Source organism: Hemitrygon akajei, chromosome 17, assembly GCF_048418815.1.
Source record: "Hemitrygon akajei chromosome 17, sHemAka1.3, whole genome shotgun sequence".
Lineage (NCBI taxonomy): Eukaryota > Metazoa > Chordata > Chondrichthyes > Myliobatiformes > Dasyatidae > Hemitrygon > Hemitrygon akajei.
Genome location: NC_133140.1, coordinates 3,246,798 through 3,265,565, shown reverse-complemented (window position 1 = coordinate 3,265,565; position 18,768 = coordinate 3,246,798). Strand labels below are relative to the sequence as shown.

Genomic DNA, 18,768 nt, shown 5'->3' with positions numbered 1-18,768 from the left:
TGGAAGTCGAGCCCCAATAGCACAGGGGCACACAGTTGAGGCATGACCAGTAGCGCAAAGTTCCGATATTCTGTGCCCTGCACCACCAATGTCACTACACAACCCCCCCCAGATGTCTGTGGAATACGACCCAGAAGCCAAGGTGACCCTCTGGCTTACCGGCCGTGTCACGAGTCCGCAGCGTTGCACCGTGTCTGGGTCAATAAAACTCTCAGTGCTGCCCGTGTCAAACAGGCAGCTAGTCCTGTGCCCCTCCACCAGAATGTCCATCATTGACCTTGCAAGGTGGTGTGGGGCGCTTTGGTCGAGGGTTACAGAGGCCAGAGTTGAACTGCCGCCTTGGTGCCTGGTAAGCACCGGTGGGTCGGGGGGCGACCGACAAAGATGGCTGCCCCCATCGGGGCAGGCAAGATGGCGGCCCCCATGCCTCGTACGAGATGGACAGGCAAGATGGCGGCGACTAAGATGGTGGCCCCCATACCTCACACGCATCGCTGCCCGACCCCGCTCGTGGTTTAGACTTACAGACCTTGGTGAAATGGCCCTTCTTCCCGCAGCTGGAGCAGGTCGCTTCTCGGGCCGGGCAGCGTTTTCAGGGTTGCTTTTCGAGTCCGCAGAAGTAACACTGCGCGTGCTTGCGACTGGCAGCAGCTGTGGCCGGGTTCGGGGAGTTCATGGACTCGCGACTGGCAGCGGCGTTGGCGAATTCGCTCGCGGGAACCAGCGGCGGCGGGGTCTGAGGTGTCCACGGAACCGGCGGGGGTTCGCGCGGCTGGACAGTGTCAGCGTTGTGCAGAGCAGCCTCCAGCGTGTCGGCTGTCTCGATCGCCAAGCGTAAGGTAAGATCGGCATTTTCTAGCAGCCGTTGGCGCGCGTACACTGACCTGATCCCCGTAACGAAGGCGCCTCGTACCAGGAGCTCCAAATGCTGCTCCGCCATCAGACCTTTGCAGTCACAAGTTCGCACGAGTGTCTGTAGGGCTCGGAGAAACTCAGCGCTCGACTCTCCAGCCCGCAGCCGCTGCGTCGCTAAGTGATGTCTTGCGTAGACGGTGTTCACCGGCCGCAGGTATTGTCTTTTGAGGGCGTCCAGTGCCCCTTGGTAGGTCGGTAGGTCCCTGATAAGGGAGAATACTTTTGGACTTACTCTAGATAATAATATTTTGTACTTCGTGGCAGGCTCAGTCACTGGAATCTGTTCCAAGTATGATTGGAAGCATGCAAGCCAGAGTTCAAAGGCAAGAGCTGCTTCGGAGTCTTGTGGATCAAGGTCTAGTTTTTCCGGACGTAAAATGTTGTCCATGGTTTAAACTTCCAGCCAATAAAATTGATGCACCATCAATAACTCTCTGAGATGTGAGGCGAGATATCAGCTTTTATTGACTGGAAGAAAGAACAAGCAGCAATTGACCACCATGCTACATCCTGGAGACTGAGGGCAGGGCTCAGGCCTCAATCGCCTTTATACCGGGGTCAGTGGGAGGAGCCACAGGAGCAGTCAGCGGGGGGGGGGGGGGCTTGTCCAGACAGGTATATGTAGTTCACCACAGACACCGAGCTGGAGAAGGGAAAGGATCATGGGACGGGAGGCCACGGGAGAAAGAAAGGGGGAGGGAAGCACCAGAGGGAGATGGAGAACAGGCAAAAAAACTAAGTATGTCAGGGATGGGGTAAGAAGGGGAGGAGGGTCATTAACAGAAGTTAATGAAGTCAATGTTCATGCCATCCTTAAAAAGAATTTTGTTAAGCCTGTTTGGAAGAGAGGCGTCGCTGTAATCAGTTTTCTGCCTGATCTTGTAGTCTGTCAGAGCTTTAATTCCCTGCCACATCCGTCTGGTGTCACCTGTGTCACAGAAGTGTCCATGTATTTTGCCCGTGTAGGCCCTTTTCGCTTTCCTGATCCCTAGTGAAAACACAGACCTGGCTGAGCGAAGTGCACTCCTGTCCCCCGAACTGTAGGCTGTGTCACGGGCCTTCAGTAGCGAACGCACCTCTGTTGTCATCCATGGCTTTTTATAATCACGTGCGGTGAAGGTTTTCATCACAGTGGCATCCTCCGTGCATTTGGCTAACATTAAAAAGGACACCAAGAGTTTTTTTTAGATATATGAAGAGTAAAAGAGTGACACAGGTGGATATAGGACCTATTGAAAATGATGCTGGAGAAATTATAATAGGTAACAAAGGGATGGCAGAGGAACTAAATGAGTATTTTGCATCAGTCTTTACAGTGGAAGACATTAGCAACATACCTGATAGCCAGAGGTCTCAGGGAATAGAATTAGGTACAGTCAAGATTACTAGAGAGAAAGTGCTTGAGAAGCTAAATGGACTAAGGATAGATAAGTCTCCCAGACTGGATGAAGTGCATCCACGGGTTCTGAAGGAGGTGGCTTTGGAGATTGTGGAGGCATTGGAAATAATCTTCCAGGAATCAGTAAACTCTGCCATGGTTCCAGAAGACTGGAAGGTCGCAAATTATAGGCAGCAAAAAGAAAATTACAGACCTATTAGTCTGACATCGGTAGTTGGAAAATTATTGGAGTCGATCCTCAAGGATGAGGTTATGAATTACCTCGAGGTGCATGACAAAATAGGCCCAAGCCAGCATGGTTTCATGAAGGGAAGATCCTGCCTCACCAACCTATTGGAATTTTTTGAGGTAATCTTGAATAAGATTGACAAGGGAGAGGCTGTGAAATTAGAGGGTACCCATTTAAAACAGAGATGAGGAGAAATTTTTTTTAGCCAGAGGGTCGTGGATTTATGGAATTCGTTGCCACATACAGCTGTGGAGGCCCAATCATTGAGGGTTTTTAAGCAGGAGATTGACAGGTATCTAATTAGTCAGGGTATCAAGGGATATGGGAAAAAAGCCGGAAATTGGAACTAGACGGGAGAATAGTTTAGCTTAGTGGTCACCAACCCGTCGATCTTTGAGACTTTCCCAGTTGATCCCCAAAAAAAAGAAAAATAAATACACAAATACTGTTGAGAAATTGTTTCCAGGTTGCAGGGTTTTAGTTCCGTTCTTTCTGTCCAGAGCGCATGCGTATAGCTCTCCCGTACCACAGAGTGTAATTCACTGGTGCCCAACCACCAAGGAAACCAAGTCAGCTGCACTTTTCCTTATTCCCTGTCAGCCCGCTGTTGTACTTGAACCCACGCGAAGTCATCAGGCGACTAAACGCAGTGATACCCCGCGCCAGGGATCACCGGTTGCCCTCGAGCGGCCGGCGCGAAGTGCCGTCGCTACTGGTCTGGAGCGCTGCCTCTGAACCTGTTCACCACACCGAATGTTCGTGGGGAACCCGGTGCTAAAATATTCGCAGACGACCCAATTCGGTCTCAGCGTTTCGTAAGTATCAGAGCAGCTACCGCGCTGCGATCTACTGAAACGAACGTTTGTCGGCCGATAGATCCTACAAAGGGGGCGGTGTTGTCGGACTACCCGCTCCGTCGGCCGTGCTCTCCAGACGGGGACCTCCGGCTCTGACCTTGTCCTCTCACCCTATCCACGACCAGCCGCACCTGGCCAAGGCGTCTGGCGGCGTGTGGTAAACTATGTGTATACCTGTCTGGACACGCCCCTCTGGCTCCTCCCACAGACCCCTGTATAAAGGCGGCCCTCCCCACCTCAGTCTCCAAGATGTTGTGGCCACTTTTGTTGCTAATAAAAGCCTATCGTTCGCCTCCCGTCTCCGAGAGTTATTGATGGTGCATCAATTTTATTAGCAGCAATTTTAAAACATGGAGAGCATTTTACGACCGGACAGATTGGATATTGACCCTCAATCTCTGGAAGCCAGCATCGCTTTTGAACTCTGGCTTGCATGCTTCCAATCGTACCTGGAGGAGATTCGTGTGACCGAGCCTGCAACGATGCACAAAATTCTCCTCTCCAGGGTCAGTCCGCAGGTCTACTCCCTGATCAGGGACCTGCCGACCTACCAAGGGGCACTGGACGCCCTCAAAAGAAAATACCTGAGGCCGGTGAACACCGTCTACGCAAGACATCGCTTAGCAACACGGTGGCAGCACGCCGGAGAGTTGAGCGATGAGTTTGTCCGGGCCCTACAGACACTCGTGCTGGCCTGCGACTGCAGGGGACTGACGGCGGAACAGCATGTGGAGGTGCTAGTACGAGACACCTTCGAGAATCGACCTCGGCTGCTGCCAGTCGCGAGTCCGTGAAGTCCCCGCAACCCACTGGCGTATTGACCACGGCTGCTGCCAGTCGCAAGTCCGCGCAGTGTTACTTCTGCGGACTCGAAAAGCACCCCCGAAAACGCTGCCCGGCCCAAGAAGCTACTTGCTCCAGCTGCGGAAAGAAGGGCCACTTCGCCAAGGCCTGTAATTCCAAACCACGAGCGGGGTCGAGCTGCACTGCATGCGAGGCATGGGGGTCACCATCTTGCCTGGCCACCGCGTGCGGGGCATGGGGGGCGGCCATCTTTGTCGGCTCCACCTCTCCCCGCCTCCGACCCACGGGTGCTTACCGGGCACCAAGACGGCGATTCAACTCTCGCCTCCGTGACACTCGACCAACTCCACACCAGCTTGCAAGGTCAATGATGGACATCCTGGTGGAGGGGCACAGGACTAGCTGCCTGTTTGACACGGGCAGCACTGAGCGTTTTATTCACCCGGACACAGTGCAACGCTGCGGACTCGTGACACGGCCGGTAAGCCAGAGGGTCACCATGGCTTCTGGGTCACATTCCACAGACATCCGGGGGGGTTGTGTAGCGACATTGGTGGTGCAGGGCACAGAATATCGGGACTTTGTGTTACTGGTCATGCCTCAACTGTGTGCCCCTGTGCTATTGGGGCTCGACTTCCAGAGCCACCTGAAAAGTGTGACAATGGAGTATGATGGGCCCCTCCCACCAATCACTGTCAGAAATCCTCAGTTTTGTGGGACTTCGTCATATACCCCGCTACTGACCACACACACACCATGCCAACGGCCGCGACACCGACACCACTTGCAGCCTCTCCACCCTCAAGATCCCTCCCCCACCGCTGTTCGCCAACTTGACCCCCGACTGTAAACCTGTGGCAAATAAAAGCAGGAGGTACAGCGCGGGGCACAGGGCCTTCATTCAGTCGGAGGTGCAGCGGCTGCTCAGGGAGGGGATCATTGAGCCAAGCACAAGTCCTTGGAGGGCCCAGGTGGTCGTTGTTCGGACCGGGCAGAAAAATAGGATGGTCGTGGACTATAGCCAGACCAGCAATAGGTTCACGCAGCTTGACACGTACCCCCTACCCTGCATCGCGGATATGGTCAATCAGATAGCTCAGTACAAGGTGTACTCGACCATAGACCTGAAATCCGCTTATCATCAGCTCCCCATCCGCCCAGAGGACCGCCCCTACACCGCCTTCGAGGCGGACAGCAGGCTCTATCACTTCCTGCGCGTCCCCTTCGGTGTCACGAATGGTGTCTCTGTCTTCCAGAGGGAAATGGACCGGATGGTGGACCAGTGCCAACTGAAGGCCACATTCCCATATCTGGATAACATCACCATCTGCGGTCACGACTGGCAGGATCATGACACCAACCTCCAACGATTTTTCCAAGCGGCCAAAGATCTTAACCTCACCTATAACAGGGACAAGTGTGTGTTCGGAACCACCCGACTTGCTATCCTTGGGTATGTCGTGGAGAACGGTGTCTTTGGCCCTGACCCCGACCGTATGCGCCTCCTGTTGGAACTCCCTCTTCCCACCACCCTCAGAGCCCTCAAACAGTGCCTGGGCTTCTTTTCCTATTATGCCCAATGGGTCGCTCACTACACAGACAAGGCCCGCCCCCTGGTCAAGATCACCGCATTTCCCCTCTCAGCCGAGGCCAGCGCGGCCTTCAGCCGCATTAAAGGGGACATTGCCAAAGCAACGATGCATGCAGTGGATGAGACCATTCCCTTCCAAGTTGAGAGTGACACCTCCGACTTCGCGCTGGCTGCTACCCTCAATCAGGCAGGAAGGCCGGTAGCGTTCTTCTCTCGTACCCTTCAGGGCCCTGAAATTCGGCACTCTGCAGTGCAGAAAGAAGCACAGGCCATAGTGGAAGCTATTAGGCACTGGAGGCACTATCTCGCCGGCAAAAGGTTCACCTTGCTGACCGACCAGCGCTCAGTTGCGTTCATGTTCAGCAACCAACAGCGGGGCAAAATCAAAAATGATAAAATTTTGAGGTGGAGAATGGAACTCTCCACCTACAACTATGATATCCTGTAGCCTGGAAGGCTCAATGAGCCCCTTGATGTCCTATCACAGGGAGCGTGTGCCAGCACGCAGCTCGACCGGCTATATGCCCTCCATGCACATCTTTGCCACCCGGGGGTCACCCGATTTTACCATTTCGTGAAAGCCTGGAACCTGCCTTACTCCCTTGAGGAAATCAGGATGATGACCAGGGTCTGTCAAGTCTGCGCTGAGTGCAAACCGCACTTCTACCGTCCTGAACAGGCACAACTTATCAAGGCCACCCGCCCCTTTGAGCGACTGAGTGTTGACTTTAAGGGCCCCCTTCCCTCCACCGACCACAATGTCTACTTTCTCAACATAATCGACGAATACTCGCGGTTCCCCTTTGCCATCCCCTGCCCCGATACCACTGCCACGTCCATCATAAAAGCCCTGTGCCAGCTCTTCACTCTGTTCAGATATCCCTGCTATATCCACCGTGATAGAGGGTCCTCGTTTATGAGTGACGAGCTGCGCCAGTACCTGCTGGCTAGGGGTATTGCTACTAGTAGGACCACGAGCTATAATCCCCGGGGGAATGGACAGGTGGAGAGGGTGAATGCCACATTGTGGAAGGCCACACTCTTAGCCCTTAGGTCCAAGGGATTGCCAGTCTCTCGCTGGCAGGAGGTCCTCCCCGAGGCACTCCACTCCATCCGCTCCCTGTTATGCACGTCCACCAATGCCACCCCTCATGAGCGACTCTTTTCTTTTCCCAGGAAGTCTGCCACTGGGACCACCCTACCGGCTTGGCTGACGTCCCCAGGGCCAGTGCTGCTCTGGAAACATGCGAGGAGCAATAAATACTCCCCGATGGTCAAGAGGGTTCACCTACTTCATGCGAACCCCCAGTATGCCTACGTGGTCTTACCTGATGGGCGGGAGGACACGGTCTCCGTCCATGACCTGGCACCCACAGGAGCACCAGACCCCTACCCCAAACACTGCACGGTGACTATGAACCTCGTACCCACCGATGTATATACCCACGAGATACCGTGCACACCAAGCCCTACGCAGACTCCTCACAACACTCCCATACCAGGCGCCACGCACACGCCTGAGGGATTACTGACGCCTAACGGGCTGACACCTCCAGTCAGGCCAGAGCCAGCACAACCACCATCACCGGTGCTATGTAGATCGCAGCGACAGACTCAACCACCTGATAGACTGAACCTGTAAATATACTTGTGAGAAACTTCGCCCCATGGGGACTCTCTTTTAAAACAAAGGGGGGTGAATGTGGTAAACTATGTGTATTCCTGTCTGGCCACGCCCCTCTGCTGACTGCTCCTGTGGCTCCTCCCACAGACCCCTGTATAAAGGCGATTGGAAGCACTGCTCCACCTTCAGTCTCCAAGATGTTGTGGTCACTTTTGCTGCTAATAAAAGCCTATCGTTCGCCTCCCATCTCCAAGAATTATTGATGGTGCATCACGGCGGGAGGCTAAGTTCGGGCCCGGAGGCTGTCTAATGAGGCAATGTCTCTAAACTGCTTCAATACCCTGTGTCCAAGCACCCAGTACTTAAAGACGAACCCGCTGAGTTTTCTCAGCGGAAAAAAACGTGAGCAAGCGGGACAGAAGCCGAGAGCCGTGAAAACTAGAATAGACTGGACGTAAGGAACCTGCTTCGAGTATCGCTGTATTCCGGTTGTGTTTAACACTGCGCCCCTGTTGGCTGGTCCACAAGAATATTATCAATATTAAACCAGTCCGCGGTGCAAAAAAAAGGGTGGGTACCTCCGGTGTTTATATATTATTTCTACTTCTTAGTTGCGGGGTTTTACTTCCGGTCATTTCTACCCTGGTGCGCATGCGTGTAACTAATTGATGTGGGGTCGATCTCGCCTTTTACTGAGGCCGAGGTAGGAGATGTTGGGCTTAAAGAGGTTGGTGACCACTAGCTCATGTTGGAGTGGTGGAGCAGACTTGATGGGCCGAATGGCCTACTTCTGCTCCTTTGTCTTGTGATCTAAGAATTTTCTCCAACAATTTCCCTATATCTGATGTGGGGCTCATGGGTTTATAGCTTCCAGGATTTTCCCTTGTTTCTTTCTTAAATAGAGATAAAATATCAGCCACTCGCCAGTGCTCTGTGACCTCACCTGTGACTACAGAGGGCATGAAGGTACCGGTCAAAGGCCCAGCAATCTCATGGCTTGCCTCCTTCAATAACCTGGGGTAAATTCCATCAGGCCCAAGGGACATCCACCATAATGCTCATTAGGAGGCCCAACTCTTCCTCCTCCTTGAGCTCTAAATACCCTAACGTGTTTGTACATGCAGCTCTAATCTTCTGGTCTTCCATATGCTTTTCCTTGGTAAATACTGAAGCAAAGTTCTCATTACGTACGTGGTTTACATTCACCGCATCCAAGCAAATATACTTCTCTTTATCCTTATTGTATGTTTCCTTCCATGAAACATACAGTAACGGTTTAATTCTCCTGCCCATTGATGTGTGCTCACATTCTTCAACTTGACTACTTCAGCCACTGATTCTCCATCCTTCTCTTTTTAATGGTTATTCTCCTGTCAGCCCCAAGGTGATCATCTTGGTCACCAACATCCACAGCCTCTCCTCAATAACCTGTAACATCTCTGAGATGGTGCTTTCATCCCATACTTGTCCTTCTGGATAGCATTGTCCACATGCGCTGCTCTCTCATACTGTGTTTATTCACTGTTCTCAGCAACTATTTCACACCAGCAATTCCTTGGAGGTGCCTCCCTGCTCTCTAGTGTCTGTGAGCTCCAGTCTTCGGGTACCTCCCAAATCTGTGGTCTTATGGGGTGTGATCATGATGCCATAGGGCGGCAATGGCTAATTCAAGAAGGCACAATTTTAGGATGATTGAAGGAAAGTATAGATAGATAGATAGATACTTTATTCATCCCCATGGGGAAATTCAACTTTTTTCCAATGTCCCATACACTTGTTGTAGCAAAACTAATTACATACAATACTTAACTCAGTAAAAAATCTGATATGCATCTAAATCACTATCTCAAAAAGCATTAATAATAGCTTTTAAAAAGTTCTTAAGTCCTGGTGGTAGAATTGTAAAGCCTAATGGCATTGGGGAGTATTGACCTCTTCATCCTGTCTGAGGAGCATTGCATCGATAGTAACCTGTCGCTGAAACTGCTTCTCTGTCTCTGGATGGTGCTATGTAGAGGATGTTCAGAGTTTTCCATAATTGACCGTAGCCTACTCAGCGCCCTTCGCTCAGCTACCGATGTTAAACTCTCCAGTACTTTGCCCACGACAGAGCCCGCCTTCCTTACCAGCTTATTAAGACGTGAGGCGTCCCTCTTCTTAATGCTTCCTCCCCAACACGCCACCACAAAGAAGAGGGCGCTCTCCACAACTGACCTATAGAACATCTTCAGCATCTCACTACAGACATTGAATGATGCCAAACTTCTAAGGAAGTACAGTCGCCTCTGTGCCTTCCTGCACAAGGCATCTGTGTTGGCAGTCCAGTCTAGCTTCTCGTCTAACTGTACTCCCAGATACTTGTAGGTCTTAACCTGCTCCACACATTCTCCATTAATGATCACTGGCTCCATATGAGGCCTAGATCTCCTAAAGTCCACCACCATCTCCTTGGTCTTGGTGATATTGAGAGGTATAAAGGGGATGTCAGATGTAATTGTTTTTTTTTACATAGAGGGTGGTGGATGTGTGGAAAGCACAGCTAGAAGAGGAAGACAGATTTGGGATATTTAAGAGACTTTTGGGTAGGCACATGGCTGGATGAAAAATGTAGGGCTGTATGGAGAAGAAGGGCTTGATTGATCCCAGAGGTTAAAAGGTCGGCACGACTCAGGAGCCAGAGGCCTCTTCTGTGCTGTACTGCCCTATGTTCTCACTGCCCCAAGCAGTGACACTCTCAAATAGATGGTCCCTCTACCCGAGTGCCTCAGTCTAGTCTGTGCCCGATGTCATTGGCCCACCGCTGTAAGAGGTCACTGGAGCCATGGGCACTGGCAGCACTGCCAGTCACTTCTTTGGTAATGGTAGGGCTCACCCACACCCTCTGCCCAGGAACATGAGCTCTACCTGAGCAGAAGGTCTTGGAGACACTTCAGAACCCACTCTGGGCCACAAAACTAGATGTGCAGTGCAGTTTTGCCTTAGTTAAACTGATACCTGAACTGCAATGATCTCATATCAACCTCCAGTTCAACGTCCTGCAGCTGTCCTCACCTTGATTCTGTCAAGAAGGATTCAGACTATACACCTTCCATCCCATGTGTCCGGGACATTCCTCCTATGAATCTGTCCCCTGAGACACTGTAAGTCCATAAGACATACAGTAGGAGCAGAATTAGGCCTCTCAATACATCGAATCTGCTCCGCCATTCCATCACGGCTGATCCTGGATCCCACTCAACCCCATACACCTGCCTTCTCACCATATCCTTTGATGCCCTGTCCAATTAGGAAACTATCAACTTCCGCCTTAAATATACCCACAGACTTGGTCTGCACCGCAGTCTGTGGCAGAGCATTCCAGAGATTCACTACTCTCTGGCTAAATAAAAAAATCCTCCTTAACTCTGTTCTGAAAGGTTGCCACTCAATTTTTAGGCTATGCCCTCTAGGTCTGGATACACCCACCAGAGGAAACATCCTCTCTACATCCACCCTATCTAGTCCTTTCAACATTTGATAGGTTTGAATGAGATCCTCATGCATTCTTCCTAATTCCAGTGAGTACAGACCCACAGCTGCGAGAAGCTCCTCATGTTAACCACTTAATTCCTGGAATCATCCTTGTGAACTTCCTCTAGACTCTCTCCAATGACAAAACACATCCTTTCTGAGATCTAGGGTCCACAACTGTTGACAGTACTCTTAAGAGCAGCCTGATTAGTGTCTGAAAAGCCTCAGCATTATCTTCTTGCTTTTATATTCTATTTCCCCTGAAATAAATGCCACCATTCCATTTGCATTCTTTACCACAGACTCAACCTGTAAATTAACTTCTGGGACTCTTGCACAAGGACTCCTAGGTCCCTCTGCAGCTCTGATGTTTGAACCTTCTCTCCATTCAGTTAATAGTTCATGCTATTTTTCCTTTGACCTAAATTAATTATAAAAGCATAGAAAACCTACAGCACAATACAGGCCCTTCAGCCCACAAAGCTGTGCTGACCATGTCCTTAACTGAGAAATTACCTAGGGTTACCCACAGCCCTCTATTTTTCTGAGCTCCATATACCTGTCCAGGAGTCTCTTAAGAGACCCTATTGTATCCGCTTCCACCACAGTCGCTGGCAGCCCATTCCACTCACTCACCACTCTCTGCATAAAAAACTTACCCCTGACATCTCCTCTGCACCTGCTTCCAAGCACCTTAAAACTGTACCCTCTCGTGCTAGCCATGTCAGCCCTGGAAAAAAGCCTCTGACTATCCACACAAACAATGCCTCTCATCATCTTGTACACCTCTATCAGGTCACCTCTCATCCTCCGTCGCTCCAAGGAGAAAAGGCCGAGTTCACTCAACCTATTCTCATAAGGCATGCTCCCCAATCCGGGCAACATCCTTGTAAATCTCCCCTGCATCCTTTCTATGGTTTCTACATCCTATCATACATTTCATAACATTGTATTCCAACGGCCACTTTTTTGTCCATTGTTGTAATTTGTCTTAAGTTCTGTTGCAATCTGCCACCTATCTTTGTATCAATCACAGATTTTGCCGCAAAGTCATCATTTATTTCCATTATCTAAATCATTGATAAACAATATGTAAAGCAGAGGTCCCAATACTGACCCCTGAGGAACACCACTAGTCACTGACAGCCAACCAGAAAAAACTCCCTTTATTCCCCCTCGCTGCCTCTTGTCTGTCAGCCATTTCTCTATCTATGCCAGTATCTTTCCTGTAACGCCATAGGATTTTGTCTTGTTAAGCAGCCTCATATGTGACATGATGTCAAATGCCTTCTGAAAATCCAAGTAAATGACATCCACTGCCACTCCTTTGTCCACCCTGCTTGTTACTCCCTTGAAGCATTCTAACAGATTTGTCAGGCGAGATTTACAGAAACAATGCTGACTTTGATTTATTTTATCTTTAGTCTCCAAGTACTCTGAAATGTCCAACACTTTTCCGACCATTGAGGTTAGGCTAATTGGCCTATAATTTACTTTCTTTTCTCTTCCTCCCTTAAAGAGTGGAGTGACATCTGCAATTTTCCAGTCCTCTGGGACCATGTCTCCAACATCTGACTCAGGAGTCCTAACAACTTTTACTGCTGTGTTCACCCAGATGACATGCAGTGGCGCTGGCATTTCCATCTTCATCACTCAAGAACTGTCATGTTGTTGGGTGATGTAATGTTGAGTGTTGGGTTGGATCCAGTGTAGGGCATAGAGCCCGACGAATGGGATGGATAAGAACCTGGCCAGTAGAACGCACTTCCAACTGAATTGAACTGAATGATCTTTATTGTCATTATACATAGGTACAATGAAACTCTGTTTGGCTTCCTCCCGGGCAATTAAATAAAGCGGTAGATAAAAACAAGACAGTAATAGAAAAGCAGTATTAAATAGATAAGCGGCAGAAAATAAGTTGCAGCAGCACCAGAATATCACAGTAATGCACAAAGTGCCGTTAGTGCAAGTATTTGAGTCCTTGTGTGTGCTCACAGTTTCAATCATTGTTCTTTGGAGTGGTGTGATGGAGGCCACAGCTCTGGGGTAGAAGCTGGGTGCAGACACAGAGAGCCGTGCTTATTCAATAACCACAGATAGAAAGGTGTTGGACTTGTTGTCTCTGTACACAAATCAGTAAGCCAAGATAATAGCTGAGTCCAAGAGTAAAGAGGTCTCTTTCAGATCCAGATGACCATGGGAAGACCACGTCCGCAATATTGTGCTCAGCTCAGGTCTTCCCTCCAAAGGAACGAGATCATTATGATAGAGGGAGTACGGACGAGTGTCAACATTGAGTTTACTTCTTTGATCCAGGGATTGTCTTGTGAGTGAAATTACGCCAACTGGTTCTTTTCCCTGTGAAAGAAGAACGAGGGCAGATATCACCAAGGTATAAACAGTTCTTTACTGTGTTATGGGGGAGATGAGGAGATTAAATTTGCCCTGCCTGGGACAGCTAGAATCAGGGCTCGTTTCAGAATTGGAGACTTGCTATTTAAATTGGATCTTAACTTGGTCTCAGAATTGGAGACTTGCTATTTAAATTGGATCTTATCAGCCTTTGCTTCCACTCGGGCACGGATGTGGGTTTTCTCGAAGAGATTCCGCCGTCCAGTACAGAGACCACGGACCCAGGAGGTTATAGTGCGTGCCTTTCAGTTTATCCATTCACAGAAATGCCGATATTCAGCATTTCAGAAATTGTTGGAATTGTAGGAGCGCTTGCAGGCAGCATGGACAGCACTGCTCTCTGCAGAAAACAAACTCCAAATTGCTTTGTGCGCTTGTTACAACCCTTTATAAAGCAGGGTGTATGGGGGATGCTCACTCCCGTGGTCACACTTAACACTTCCACGATAGGACAAGATTAAACTCTGCTTGGTTGCTTTTCTGTTAGCCCTGGGTATCTTCTATTTCCAGCACTCTACAGCCGTCCCGGGTTTTTCGTTTCCATGGGTTTGAGATTATTGGTTATCCAGAAGTGTGTTACTGTCTGTCTGTTCCTCTCTCAATCCTCTCTCCTCCCCCCCCCCCCCACCCCGTAAGGGTAAAATTTGAATGATCTGGGTGGACAACCAGCTGATTCGCTGTCACGACAAGTGGAAGGACCCAGTAGTAGACTGATAGCAAACAGACAACATGAATAAACATGTTCCATCGAAAAGGGTTTTGGCAGCGACAGTCAAGCTGTGCCGGCTGCAGCCTCATTAATGTCTTAAATTGTTTGTGGACCTGCTGATGTCAGTAAAGATTGAACGTCCTCAGGCTGTGCTTTGTGTGAGCGTTGCTTAGTGTCACTGCAACTGGATCGTTTCAGCTGAGAGCCAATTGCCCGGGACAGAAACCCACCGGTTGACAGGGTAATGCGTGTGGGACCATTGGAAAAGGAAGGCGCCATGCCATTCCTTTCAAGGGGCTGAACAACGGGAGAAGACTACTCTGGCTGAGTACAATGGATCAAATCTCTTTGCTCTCGCCATCCCTAAATCCGCAACTTTCATACAGACCCCAAAGTTGAGACTCCAGCACTGATTCGGTCCTTACTGATTGTTACTCTCGTTGAATCTGCCTGTCTTCTGTTCATTCCCTACTCCCTATCCAAACCCTTGTTTCTTTTCCATAGGTGATTTTTCTCATAATTTCTCCTGCAAATAAGATGCATAATGGGCTCATGCATAATGGCCTTTTCTCGGATTCCACCTTATTCCTTGTAACCTGCTTTCTCCAACGGGATCAACTGATTCTCTTGTCACCCACCTACAGTAGGACTTATGGCAACGGTAAATTAAGCCACCAACCATGTGATACCTTCTGGAAACTCAGTACACCTTCTCTGCTGGCTCCACTATGGTTGTTACATTCCCAAAGAGCGCGTGCAACTTTATTAAAAGTGAGTTAACTGTTATAAATCCTATTAGTCTGTTCTACTGTCTCGTAGTTCTCTCCCTGACCTGCTGTTCCTCATTGATAATAGCTGGCAGCATATTTCCAGGTGTAGATTGTGTGCTGACTGGCTCCCACTAGCCTGAATGGTGACACCATATTTGCTGTTTTCCAATACTTTCAGTACTCGTTTCAATCCAGGAGGTTTTGTGAGTTCGCAAAATCACCCATCCAATCCCTGCAGCCTGCAGTCCTCTGCTTCCAGATCTCAGGACACAGACCGTCAACTTCTGGCCCCATGAGTTTGTCCAGGACTTGTTACCTAGTAATAGATTGTTTTAAATTCCTTCCTTCCTGTAGCTCCTTCAACATCTACAATTATGGGATGTGTTTAGAATCATCGCCCATGAAGCCTAATCCAAGCTAATTGTTAATAATAGCTTCCATTTATTCATTTCACCGTCTAAGCAGCCAGCTCCATCCCCTCTGTCCCAAATTGTTAACCAAGGGAAGTATCGACAGTACATGGTTATACTATTTACCACTTTATTTCTACATTCCGCATTCTATTCTCCCCATTAATAAGTGCTGTCGTTATTCTTTGTGGGTCTCTAAACAGTCTGTCCAGGTGCCAATTCAGTAGTAATTGTGGCCCCGATGAATTATTTTGCCTCTAAAGGCCAAGAGCTGAAGTTTCACTTTTCTGCACCCCAGATCAGTAATGAACCGCCAACATTCTTCTGATAGTGGCAAATTGACAAGTGCTAGATGGTTCAGTTTGGAAAGTCAAATGAAAGTTTGGTATGTACAATGCATGGTAGAGAAGCTGATGATGGAGACCTTTGTGAACACATCCATAGATCCCTCACTGTGTGATAGCAGCACGAGTGGGTGAAAAAAGGCCCATGGAATGCTTAAGTTCATTAGCCATTGCATACACAATATGAACTGAATCACAGCTTCAAAAAAGCACTGGCTAGGCTACACCCAGAGAAATGAGTGCGGTGCTGGTCACCACACTACAGGGAATGTGGGATAGCAGCAGATAAAGTACAGTAGTGTAGAAGGTGCTGGGATGTTGACTGGATTGGAGAACTTCAGCTATAAGGAGAAATAAAACCGGGACAAAGTTGTTTTCGCTGGAGTGCATTGAGCTGAGGGGTGAATGATGTTGCAAGTGTCCAGGTTTGGGCACAGTTTGTGTATGTGATTTGCCCATGTATAGACACCATCCACTGCAGGTCCTGGAGAGGGTGGGGGAGGGGTGTGTGTGTGTTTGGTTGGTTTTGTCTCGTCTTGCATTTAGATAGATAGATACTTTATTCATCCCCATGGGGAAATTCAACTTTTTTCCAATGTCCCATACACTTGTTGTAGCAAAACTAATTACATACAATACTTAACTCAGTAAAAAATCTGATATGCATCTAAATCACTATCTCAAAAAGCATTAATAATAGCTTTTAAAAAGTTCTTAAGTCCTGGCGGTAGAATTGTAAAGCCTAATGGCATTGGGGAGTATTGACCTCTTCATCCTGTCTGAGGAGCAGACTTTCCAATCCTTCTCTTCCAGTTAACCTATTGGTGATCCTGGTCCTGAACCAGGGACGTTGTGCTCTCCACACCTGTATTACCTACTACTGGCTGATCTACTTGATAGGCGTTGATTTTGAAGCAGATCCTCCCACTGCAGCCTACAATCTGTTCACCACTAACATCCTACAGTGTGTCTGACACAGACCTGTCTGTATAGTTCACCATCGCCTTCACCTGCGACCATTTCCGTGGCCATCAGCTGCTGGGATCTGAAGGCAAAGACCGCAGATTGCGGACGGCTGCAGTTCTCGGAGCCGTTAAGTGTGTTCATTTGTTTGAAGAAGGTGCAGTGGTACTTTGGTACACATCCCTGTTTCTGTTTGCAATCCCTGTTATTTTGTGGTGGGCGACCTTCGATCTGATCCATCGCATCACCACGCCACTGCTGCCTGACTGTCAGCTTTATACTGCTAGTCAGTGAGTGGCTGCGGGGGGATGTCGAGGAAGTGAAGGAAGTCGGTCATTCTGGTCTTTACCATCTCGGCCATCTTTGTGCTTCTGTAGATGACCCAAGCTCTGTACGGCATCAACAAATTAACATATCGTCCACCGCCTGTTCAAGTGGCGCATACCATTAGCTGCAGCAAAACCTGCATTTACGTGATGACAGGTATAGACTGATTTAGAATAGTCAGCATGGCTTCGTGCGTGGTAGGTCACGTCTAACCAATCTTACAAAGTTTTTCCAAGGAAGTTACCAGGAAAGTGGGTGAAAGCAAGGCAATGGATGTTGTCAACGTGGACTTTAGTAAGGCATTTGACAAGGTCCCACACGGGAGGCTGGTCAAGAAGATTCAGATGAGGTAGCAAATTGGATTAGACTGTGGGTGAAGCCAGAGAGTGGTAGTAGAGGGTTGCCTTTCAGTGTGGTTAACGGGATCAGCACATTTGCAGGTGACACACAGGGGTGTGAGGAAGGCTATAGTGGCTTGCAGAGGGATCTGCATCATCTGGAACAATAGGCTGAAAAATGGCAGATGGAATTTAATGCAGACAAGTGCGTAGATTTGCACTTTAGTAGGACCAACCAGAGTAGGTCTTGCACAGTGACTGATAGGGCATCAAGGAGTGTGGCGGAACAAAGGGGTCTGGGAACATAGGTTCATAATTCATGGAAAGTGGTGTCACAGGGTCGTAAAGAAGTCTTTTGGCACATTGGCCTTCATAAATCAATATACTGAGTACAGGAGATGGGATGTTATATTGAAGTTGCATGAGACGTTAGTGAGGCCCAATTTAGAGTATTGTGTGTAGTTTTGGTCACCAACCTACAGGAAAGATGTAAACAAGGAGGACCGATATCTTTGAGGCAGATTTGATAGAACAGTTAGCTAGGGCTTGAAGTAACTTTACAGGATGATAGAGAACCAGAGGGATATGCCTGAAGCTGAGGCAACTGGCATACAAATAAACACAGTGTGTAAAGGATGTGAGGAAGGATAAGCAGTTGAAAGAGCAATATTGCAGTCAGTGGAATGGGTTGGAGTGTGTCGATTTTAAAGCAAGCAGTGTCAGGAACAAGGGCGATGAACTGAGAGAGTGAGTCAGTGCATGGAACTACAACATTCTGACCATTACAGAGACTTGGCTGTCACAAATATATGTTGAATGTTTCAGGGGTTTAGATCTGTCAAAGGAACAGGGAGGCAAAAGAAGCAGGGGAGTGGCATTGCTGATCAGGAATATCACAGCTGCAGTAAGGGAGGATATTGTTGGGGGATTATCTACTGAGTCACTATGGGTACAATTCAGAAACACAGCACAGAGACACTGAGAAAAAGGTTGGTAGGAAAATATTCAAAAGGTGCAAAAAAAATGGGATTGTTGTCATGGGAGACTTTGACTGCCCAGCTCATCAGTGCGAAAGGAGAGAGAGAGAGAGAGAGCGAGAGCATGTGAGTGTGTGAGAGTGTGTGTGTGTGTGCGTGTGTGTAATGATCAACAAACCCATTATTTTGAATCAAATCACTTTCCTTACCTGATGTCTTGCGGCTGGGTGTCTGGAATTGACTCTTAAAATATAGAAAACTACTATAAAAGAATATAATCTAGAGGGAGATATTGCAATTCTTAAATGGTGTGCATATGACTGGGATTTCACACCAAATAAATTGGATGCTAGATTTAAGGACTGGACAGCAATGCCTAAAGAGAAACACTTACCGTAGATTCCGGATTATAAGCCGCTACTTTTTTCCCACGCTTTGAACACTGCGGCCTTTACTACGGTGCGGCTAATACATGGTTTTTTTTCATGCCACCAAAAACATTTCGCCTCGTAACAGTAGACCAATAAAATTGATGAGTAGTTCACAGAGGTCCAATGAAATTGTATGATAAATCAAGCGCACTTTC

General features: G+C 48.6%; 1 protein-coding gene across 1 annotated transcript; it reads left to right on the top strand.

The window, feature by feature from the left end:
* Positions 1-411: 411 nt before the first annotated feature.
* Positions 412-7,930, top strand: LOC140740946 (uncharacterized). Its single transcript, XM_073070586.1, has 4 exons — positions 412-513; positions 3,144-3,258; positions 4,081-4,685; positions 6,972-7,930. Exons 1-4 carry the CDS (start codon positions 412-414, stop codon positions 7,053-7,055), a joined length of 906 nt encoding a protein of 301 aa, XP_072926687.1. The 3' UTR covers positions 7,056-7,930.
* The last annotated feature ends 10,838 nt before the right edge of the window (positions 7,931-18,768 follow it).